This window comes from Schistocerca serialis, chromosome 4 (assembly GCF_023864345.2).
Source record: "Schistocerca serialis cubense isolate TAMUIC-IGC-003099 chromosome 4, iqSchSeri2.2, whole genome shotgun sequence".
Lineage (NCBI taxonomy): Eukaryota > Metazoa > Arthropoda > Insecta > Orthoptera > Acrididae > Schistocerca > Schistocerca serialis.
Window position 1 is genome coordinate 309,261,056 of NC_064641.1, and position 11,095 is coordinate 309,272,150.

The 11,095-nt window shown below is 39.8% G+C and overlaps 1 protein-coding gene across 1 annotated transcript; it reads left to right on the top strand.

The window, feature by feature from the left end:
• The first annotated feature begins 246 nt into the window (after positions 1-246).
• Positions 247-636, top strand: LOC126474413 (piggyBac transposable element-derived protein 3-like). Its single transcript, XM_050101881.1, has one exon. The coding sequence runs from the start codon at positions 247-249 to the stop codon at positions 634-636; it is 390 nt and encodes a 129-aa protein (XP_049957838.1).
• Positions 637-11,095: the final 10,459 nt, after the last annotated feature.

Here is an 11,095-nt window from a genome sequence, read left to right on the forward strand (position 1 = left end):
GTATGTTCCAAACAAACCGCGCCCTTTGGGAATTAAAAACTTTGTTTTGGCAACAAAGAAAGGTTTAGTACTTGATTCTGAATTTTATCAAGGTAAATCAAATCCTCTGCCAGATGTTGGCCTTGGTCTTGGGCCATCTGTAATACTTCGCCTTGCTCAAACATTACCTCAAGATGCAAGACTATATTTTGACAGATATTTTACAGCTTTGCCATTATTGCAGCAGTTACTTGATCTAGGGCTGGAATGAACAGGAACCAAATGAAAAACAGACTGAAACCAGTTCACCTGACTGAAGAAAAAAGACTGAAGAGAGGAGATATGAAAGAATTCTGCAGGGACGATGATAAAATAGTCATTGTCCAGTGGAAAGATTCAAAAGCTATGACCCTTGCCTCTACTTGTACAGGATGTCATCCTGTAAGCAATGTTGAGAGATGGAGTAAACCAGAAAAGAAGTACATCTTAGTGCCATGTCCTGCAGTCGTAATGAAGTACAACCTGTATATGGAAGGAGTGGACCTCTGCGATCAAATGATGAAGACCTACACGACTTTCTTGAAGACAGAAAAGTGGACTTTAAAAGTTTTGATTCATTTACTTGATTTGGCTTGTTTCAATTCCTGCTTACAATAAGTTGAATGCGAAGCCAATAAAGCAATAAAGTACAAAAGAAAAACACTTTATATCTTCTTGGATTCCGACAAGTGATTGGGGAAGCACTAATTTCTTCTTCTTCAGGACAGGAACATGAAAGTGAATCCGATGAAGAGCCACCAAATAAAAACACTTTATATCTTCTTGGATTCCGACAAGTGATTGGGGAAGCACTAATTTCTTCTTCTTCAGGACAGGAACATGAAAGTGAATCCGATGAAGAGCCACCAAATAAAATGTACAAACCAGCAAACACACCATGTGATGAGAAGCGGCTAGATGGATATCATCACTGGCCAACTGTTGATGATTTGCCTTCAGCTCGTTGCTGCAGGCAAAAAAATTGCAAGAAGAGGACGAGAACAAGATGTCTGAAGTGTAATGTTTATTTGTGTTTGTGAAAAGACAGTAATTGCTTTCGTGAATATCACTGCAAGAAATGACATAAATATGTAAGATAATCCCGACCCACACAATCGTGTGGGTTCAAAATTTGTATCAAAATTAAAAAATAAAATTTTCTAAGCAATTGGTCCACGATTCTAAATTTTTTTAGTTACAAAAATGCATTTATTTCAAATTTTTCATTACAAGTTTGGGTGGGGGTCTGAAAGGGCTAAGCCGCAATACAGACAAAATTGTGTCTGGAGTGATCATGACAGATGGTTATTAAGAATATTATGACGAAAAATGAAAGGACGACAGCTGCAAAAGTCGCAGCACAACTGAATTTTGCACTCGCGAATCCTGTCAGAATCACAACTGAATGAATGGAGCTCCATGAACAGGGAACTGCAAAGCGAGCTGTAATTCCAAAACCAATCATCAGTGATATAAATACCCATAACAGAAAATATTGTGAAAAGCTGTAAAACTTGGACTATGGAGCAATGGAAGAAAGTCATTTGATCGTATGAGTCTTGTTTCACATTGTTTCCAACTTCTGGCTGAGTTTACGTTCCAAGAGCGAAGCATAGTGGGGGTTGGGTACCAATTTGAGCGACGACATCGTTGTATCCTATGGGCCCCATGGCTATTCTGCCAAATAACTTTATTGCCAAGGGTTATGTGACTATTTTGGTTGATGAGGGCCATACCATGGTATAATATTTGTTCCCTGATGGTGACGCTATGTTCCAACAGAGGCCCTGTTTGCACAGCTCCTGTCGTCCAGGTCTGGATTTTTGAGCACACAGACGAATTTTAATATCTCCCCAGACCACCAATAATATTGAGCGTTTTCGATCTACTTTGAACAGAAGGTTGTGTGATCCCAACCTACCTACACCATCGTTACCTGCATTGCTACTATATTGTACGAAGAATGACATAATAATCCCTTGAAAAAATACACATATCTTATCATTAAAATCTCGAGATGATTGGAGGGCCCTGCACGTAATGCTCCATACCTTCTCATTGGGGCGAGATTTAGCGACCTTCCTAGCCAAAGGAGGGTCTGACAAGCATGAAGATAAGCAGTGGAAACTCACTGCATGTGGGATGGAATAATGTTGCTGATATGTAAGCCCAGGATGTACTGCTCTGGGACAGTCACAGTATATCCCCTGGGTGATTCAGTAGTTCTGTGTGGCTCGACTGTATGAGTGCACAACATAGAGCTGCAATGACTTAAGGCTCCCTCGTGTAGAACTCCGTGAGCCTGAAGGCAACAAAACAGTGCACAGAATAGCGTCGACATACTGCTGTACCGCAAGAGTGCTATAATGACAACCAAAAGGATCCTGCTGTGAAAAGAAACGACACCCCAGACCGTCACTACTGGTTGTCAGGCAATATGGTGGAAAACATTCAGGTTGGTATCCCACCAGTGTCTGGGGCATCTCCAAACCAGTCTTTTGCCTGGAATCTCATTGACTGGAGTATGATTGTCTTCAGTGATGAGTTCCTCTTCGAACTGAGCTCCAGTGACCAATCATGTGATGGTCTGAGATGGCATTTCTTTTCATTGCAGGACCCCTTTGGTTGTCATCCATGGCACCCTCATAGTGTAGCATCACATCTACGATATGTTATGGCCTGTTTTGTCCCCTTTCTGGTAAGCCATCCTTGACTTACATTTCAGGAGGATAAGGTCTGCCCACAAACAGCATACGTTTCTACAGCTTCTCTTCATGCCTACCAAGCCCTACCTTCGCCATAAAGATCGCCAGATCTCTCCACAGTTGAGAGATTTCTTCCACACACGTCCCTGCGTGAATTCTCCGTGATTTGTGTACACTCTTCCCTATGCTCGTGAAGTTCCGGAATTGTCAGTACTTTCCTGCTTTCTAAGACAGATAAAATGACTGCTGCCAGGACAGAAGTGCTCACATGCTTTCACGTGTATATTCTTGACATTCTGTCTTAATAGCTGCAGGTGTCCATCAGTTCTCTGCACGCTTCTCATTGTCTGCCAGGCTCTTCGCAACATGTCCCTTCTTGAGCAAGGCGAGGGCATCCACTTGGCTTCCCACTGTGTGCTTGCAGAATGGCTGCAGTGTCCTCTCCTCGGGCGCTCACTGCAGCGTGTCCAGCTCTGTCCTCCTCGGCCGCTGGCGAAAGTGGCCACAGCTGGAGGTATCACACAGTTCCTTGTCATAACTATTAAGCTCCTGATACCGAAGGCTGAAAGTCATGGCAAGCTGATCCATCTATGTTCACTTGGCCCATCGCACACACACTTCAAAAAGAAAACAAAAACCTTAATAGTAACACTAATACTTCACTACTTGATTTGGGATATTGTGGGAATATGACGTATTCAGTTGTGCCCTTGCGTGTCAAGCCCAGTCGACCATTTACGAGTATATATGCTGCTGTGTTGCCTTTAATAAATAGATACAAGACACGCACAAATAAAGATCAAAACACTAAACGAAGAACACAAATCACAATGAATGTGATAATGATGTCACAGATGTACATATTTATATTTATTTAGCGTATGGCATTACATATCAACAGCTACTATCAATTGTGGATTACATAGTTTACAAAAGTATATTAACTTCATAATTTATAATTTAAAAAATAAGTCTATTAATTAATATCTAATTTGTTGACCCATTCAATGGCTGCCTCTGTCACTTCAAAGAAATCTTCCAAGTGCCTATGTTACGCACTTCTGCTACAGTTTCTTACAGTGTGATGGATCATCTGGTGTTCATTTCCACAGTCACACAAAGAAGATGAAGCCCTTCCCCATTGGTTGAGGTTTTCAGCACAGATGCCATAGCCTGTGCGGATCTGATTAATTTTTTTTCCAGGCATGTTGCATTAGTTCCGCACCGGCTGGTCTTGTGTCAGGTCTTTCGAGGGTCTTATGGGCAATAATGTTCCACATTTCTGTCCACTTTCTGTTGATACTGAAAGTAGCTGCCTGTAGCGATTCTGCAGGTAGGACACATGGCTGCCTAGATTTTAATCAGTTCATTCGGAGTGCAGGAACGTCAGAGTGCATTGGAAGCTTGGGGATTTTAAATAATTTTTGGTATTCCTCGAGGAGGGAGTTCTGTCTTTGGAGGTCTGGTGGGGCAATGTTGCTTAGAGGTGGTAACCAGTATAGAGGAGTAGTTCTGATGCAGCCTGTTATTGTCCTCATTTCTGCATTTAGCTCCACATCAGTTTTTCTCGCAAGTGTGCTATTGAGCCACACTGAGGCACAGCATTCGGCAACAGAATAGACCAGCCCTAAGGCAGCGCATCGCAGTGTCACAGCTCTTGCGCCCCATGTGGAATCACTCAGCTCCTGTATGATGTTATTGCGTGATCTCAGCTTTCCTGCATTGTTTTCTATCTGCTTCCTGTAAGAGAGGGTTCTATCAAGAGTCACCCCTAGATATTTTGGAGAGTTTTGGTAGTCAAGGACCTGACCATTAAAGGTGACATTCAACTTCGAATTGGCCATACTGTTGTTAAGGTGAAAACAGCTGACTTCTGTCTTCATTGGATTTGGTATCAGTCTCCTCTTTTTGAAGTATTCATCTATTGTGCTTAGATCTGCGCATAGGACCTCCACAGCCAGCCACACTTATCTACTACAGACTTCAGGGAAGGAACTCCCATATGGCACACCTCCTGGTAATTCAAATTTTTCTGTTAACAATGATGCTGTTTGTAGTGCATTTGTTATTGTTGATGTAGGCATCTTATCTTCCCTGTTAACGGAAGTGACGAAATGTAAACAATGTGATGGTGTAGGATGTCTGGAAATAACTGAAAAACAAAGTAGCAGGAATGGTTTAGCGTCAAAATTAGTTGTTCTGTGTAGATCCGGCAATAAATATACCTCGAAAATGACTTCGAACATTCTGCATAATTCATATGATGTGAATTTGAAGTTAGTGTATGCAATACATGCCATAGGAAAAGGAAAAAAGACTGCTCAAACATTTTGTGGTTTGGTGGACCTTCCTCCTCCTCCCAGTAGGTTCAGCAAGCACATAAAAATACTTTCACATTCCTTGACGGTTGTGTATAGAGCATCTATGAAATGTGCAGTAGAAGAAACTGTAAATATGAGTGGAATCAGGTATATTGCTGTAGCACTTGATGGGACATGGCAACATCGAGGACATCATTCCTTGAATGGTGTGGTAAATGCTACATCTTTGGAGAATGGAAAAGTTGTTGATGTTGAATGCTTATCTAAGCATTGCCACAACTGCCATGGTAACACTGAAGGACAAGTTGAACATCAGTGTTCTAAGAATTATGATGGTTACAGTAGAGGTATAGAGTGTGATGGAGCTCTAAAAATATTTCACAGGTTGGTGCCCGTTTTTAACGTTAGACATACAAAGTACCTAGGCGATGGGGACTCTAAAGCTTTCAATAAAATTAATGAGTTCAATGTTTATGGTGATACGTTGGTAACAAAACTGGAGTGTTGCGGACATGTGTAAAAGGGGACGGTGTAGTGGGATGCGAAATTGAAGCGTCACCCATCCACCAGTGTCAGCCCAGTTTACAGGTGAATATAAGTTTAATTTAGTTTTTGTTTGTATATTTTTGTAATATTTGCAATGGTTGTGAATTGTCTAAAGTTTTTGTATTTATTTTTTATGTTTCATGTACGGAGAGGGCAGCGCAACAAACGGAGACAGCATCTTCACTGCCGGGACCAGAGAGAAAACTGCTGGCCACTATACGTCGCGGGTCGACAGCCAAAGAGCAACAGAAGATCCTGAAACCGAGCTATTGCGTCGTGCTTCTATAAAATGGAAAAAAATAAGAATTTGTTACGTTTGTACAGCAATGACGTCATAGAAAGTTAATCATGTTGAAAATGTTCAGGTCTGTCTTGTCAAGGCTCAGGTTCACGTCTATATGTAGTAAGATAATAAATTAGTGGATGCTACTAGAGTTGAAATATGTGTTCCAAGAATTTATTTATGAAGAATTATGTGAATGAATAATATTGGACAAGATTATTAATTTTTGACAACGTTCATCGCGAGTCTGAATCTCGAAAGTTATTCAATGTGGTTCTAATATTTATTAAATCAGATAACGTGCATTAATATAATTTCTGAGGTGAAACAAACGACATCTAAATTGAAAAAGTTTGCGCAAACCAATTGGAGTGAGTGACGTAATTCTGCGCATACGACTCAAATGATGTTTTACAGTTTCATTCAAGAACCATTCTGAGACAATTTAAAAAGAATATAAATAATTTTGAAGTGTGCTGTAACTGATGTAGGTGATGAAGTCTACACATGGTCATATGTCAAAAGAAAATGATTTATAAAGAACTTACGTCGTTACACTACACTGTGGCGACCGTGACAGGACTTGTGTGCAACTAAGACACACAGGTATGAAACAATTAAAACATCAAGAGTCCTTCGGAAGTCAATGAGAGTCTTTGTGGAGCCTTTACCAGCCAGCGGCGGCTTCGCAGGTGTGGGCAGCTGACGGAGTGCAGCCAAGCAGTACGGTCATGCAGTTATTCTAAGAGAAGGCGCATCTGTTGGGCAGCAGCTGAACGCTGCAAACCCCAACAACCTTTTTCTCCTAAACTAACAGGCCCAGTATGTCAGCTGGGGGGCGTTCCTCCGGCTGATATTAGAGGTGTTGCTGAGGGCTTCTCCTGTCAACGGTGGGCCGGGAGTGGTTGCAGCCAGTGACATCTCCGGTGTTCGACTCAGCGTCCAGCCAGTTGCGGAAGTGGGGTCGCAGCATCTCAGCAGCTGCATCGACAGCTGTTACTTCTGCAGCCCATAGCAGCACACTGATCACCGAGAACTACAAACTACAATATTAGTGTCTGGTGAGTCTGTTTCAAGTTGAAAGTGGAGTGTTGTACATAGGGAGTGTGCTTTTAATAGGATTGTTGATTACAAGTCTGTGTGTGTAACTAGTTAATATCTTACAATAATGTCGGGAAGTGAAATGTCAGACAAAGAGCAATCTATGTCCGATAGAAGCATGAGATCCTTTTTTAGGGCGATCGCTAAACTAAAACAATCTAACGAAGAATCCATTGCTAGATTAAAAGAGGAATTAAAACAGTCTAACAAAGAATCTACTGCTAGATTAAAAGAGGAATTAAAACAATCTAATGAAGAATTTACTGCTAGATTGAAAGAGGAATTAAAACAGTCTAATGCTAGATTAAAAGGGGAGCTAACAAAATCTACAGACAGGTTACAGGAACATCTTAATGTAACCAGTCGAGAATTAAGCGATAAAATAGAGGCTTCTAAAGTTGAAATGCAGGAAAAACTAGTAGGACTTAGTAATAAGATTGCTGATAATTGTAAAAGGTTAGAAGAACATATCCAGGAATTGCGTGAGGAAAAAGCTCGCATGCGAAATGATATTACTGACTTAACCAAGAGACTAGATAATGTCGATGTCTTAGTTGTAAATGAAATTGAGAAAAATGACGATAAGTTACGAGATGAATTTTCTATGCAAACAGGAACTGTTCATAGAGAATTACTAGAATCTATTAAAGAGGTTTCTACCAAACCTGTGGAGATTTCTTCAATAGATAATGTAGAATTAGAGACATTAACTCATCGAGTAGAAAAAGATCATACTGAAATAAAAAACATGAAATTTTTAATTACCGAAATATGCAGTACCCTTGAGACTTCCAAAGATAATAACATTGACGAAGGTACATAGCGTTCACATCATGAACACAGTGAAGAATCGATGTTAGCTAACCACGTATCCAATACAGAAATGCGAATACAGGAAATTACTAAACGGTTATCGGAATTAGATAATAATGAAAACATTTCAAGTAGTAGAAGTAATAACATAATCAGAGACAACAGTCGCATCGTGTTTGCTAGCTCGGATGACAACCATACAAATAAAGAAATCACGGCAAGCCAATCTGATGCAACTCCGTCTCTGCAATCTAAACAAAATCCAACTATGTCTCTTGCAGAATGTTGGGATGATATAACGACAAATTCAAATGTAGCAAGTCGATTTCCTGTATTCAAACCAGTAGGCGAACTTCACCCTATAATCTTTATAAAAGCTTTTGAAACTTCATTATCTCATAAATGGAGTAATGAAAAACGGATTCAATTTGTAATAGGACATTTAGAAGCAGAAGCTGCGGAATGGGCAGTACTGCATAGAACTGAATTTACGGACTGGGATGATTTTGTTAAGCAGTTTAAAAAAATTATTCGTCAAGAGGAAAACAACAACACTTAACTTTAGAGTTGTTAGACCCTCCTCCTTATTTTAAACGGTGGAGAGGTTATAGGAATTATTTCGAATGGCATTTAAACGAACGAGTGTAGTGTAAGCTGTCTCTTTAGTGGACTTGTTGTATCTTCTAAGTGTCCTGCCAATGAAACGCAACCTTTGGCTCGCCTTCCCCACAATATTTTCTATGTGGTCATTCCAACTGAAGTTGTTCGTAATTTTAACACTCAGGTACTTAGTTGAATTGACAGCCTTGAGAATTGTACTATTTATCGAGTAATCGAATTCCAACGGATTTCTTTTGGAACTCACCCACAATTTCCGAGGATTAGAAGTGTCTAAGTACCAAGGATCAGTTGCATTAAAAACACATCCCATTTGCCATCCATACTTGACACAATCAAACTAAATTTCATCATGAAAACTAAAACAGACAAACAAAGGATCACACGTGCAAGGAATGGATGCTAGGTACAGATTTTTCATTTCGATAGCAACAACTTGTTCTATTCAAAGAAAGGAAAGCCCAAATCATTGCAACTGTCCAACACAGACACAAAAGTTTGTCCAACCAAAGTGAAATATCTAGACACATGATTGATTTTATACTAGTCATCCGCAACAGCCTTGGCGACTTCTTTTGCAAACATTACGTTAACTGCTGTTCATTACTACTTGACTTAAATGTTATGCAAATGAATAAAAGTAAAAATTGATAAATATCCCATTACACAACACAGTATGGAATCTCATTCTGACCTCACTGAATAAAGTAACCCATGAACAAAAAATAGAAAATTATATACCACAAAAAATATTTTCATCATTTCATATAACTTATTGTACACTACTTCATTCTGACTAGTCAATTCTATCTGAACTACAAACTTCACTCCCACACACCAAAAAGAAGCTTGGTGTGTGACCAAAATAACCATTTATACAAGAAAGGATCTGTATTTATCACATTCCAAAATAACAGTATGTAAAATTTCATGCACAAAGTACTGCAAGCTTTTTCTATAACCTATAATGTTGACATGCTGCACAGCAACCACAACTGCTGTAACTGGTAGCACACCAGTCTTAACCTCTCCACTAGCTGTATCTCACATCTGTTACTCAACCATTCTCATCCCCCAATATATCTATCCCCTACAAAATTCTTAAATCTAGATTATGCAGTAAATATTACCTCTCAAATAAACAAAAAAATTCCCTCATCAAAAATTACCTTTCCAAAACTGTTAAGCTAAGCACACATATATACACTACAGTGACCACCAGAAAAAAATTAAACTAACATACACATGACAAAATAGCCCCCAAAATATTAAGCTAAATACTATGTATCTATTATTTAACACCAAAATTTTGTACCACTCATTACATTGGTAGTCTGTACAGCCAGAGCTCATTCACATTCTTGAATCCCACTGTGTCTGTAACTTTGGGTAGTCATTTGGGTGGGAACAGCTTACTACAGCAAACAGGCCATGGTAGAGTTCAGAAAGTTTTTTGATCTCACAATCTATTTCCTTTTTACTAGCACCAGATCACCAGCCTTGTAGTTTGATGCCATACACCTACAGTCATGGCTGTGTTTCTATCATAATGCCCTAATTGCCACTTGTTCTACAATTAATTTCTGCCACTCCTGGTGCAGCACATGTGACTCGTATTTGTGAAGACAATGGTTCAGACCCCTGTTTGGCTGTCCTGACTTAGGTTTTCCATGAGTTCCCTAAATTGCTGTATGCAAATGCTGAGATGGTTCCTCTGAAAGGGTACAGCCTACTTCCTTCCCCATACTTCCCTAATCCGATGGGACTGATGACCTCGCTGTTTGGTCCCCTCCCCCAAATCAACCAACCTACCAACCTGTTAAGATGTATGTATACCTGGAGGGGAGCTCACTGTCGTAGCTAACAGGCTGGCTGCCTTCTCAATTTCAGAAATCCGTTTTGTATTATTTACTTGATTCCTTACCTCCTCCTCAACCTCCATTTAATCCATTAAGCGTAGTACCATATGCAAAATAGTTACTAAATCATCATTGAGTGCACTTTTAAAGTCTACCCTTTTCCTCCCTCCAACAATATTAAGTTTCAACAAATGTTCCTTACACTCTATGTATGCCTCAGATTTACTCAAAAAATCAGTCCCAAATATCATATTTTTACTCAAATTTAGGACCACCAGAAATGCATGAATAAACAGTTGTCCACCAATAGTTACATCTAATACCACCTCCTTGCTTATTGGCTTAATGTAATTCTCCATGGCACTTCTAATTCTCACCCCCCCCCCCCCCCCCCGTCGTAAGTAGCATGAGTAAAGGGTCGCTATGTGTAAGGTGTATGAAGTACATGAAAGATTGGGTCGCCACCAACTCTAGCCACATGACAAATAAGAGGTTGGGCTGAGTCGGAAAATTACTTAATTTATTCATAAGAAAAACCCGTCAAAGAACATTCATTATAAATTCACTCATGAAGAATGGGATGTAATTATTAATACGATCCTGGCATTGTTCACGTGAATCAAATATTATAATAAAGCAAAGAGTGCGTGGACACTTTGCATAAGAGCAGCTTGTAGTGACATTCCTGAAAACAAGTTCTGTTCTAAAGAATTTGTTTAAAATAAAAAGGAACACTAATTATTGGACCTGTGTGCGTGGAAACTCTATGGATGGGCTAACAAGGAAAACTACATGGTAAATGGCTTAGGTAACGGAGACGTAACATCAGTA

Excerpts from the sequence above, each read along its gene's own strand:
- LOC126474413 (XM_050101881.1), top strand. The coding sequence starts at position 247 with ATGAACAGGAACCAAATGAAAAACAGACTGAAACCAGTTCACCTGACT.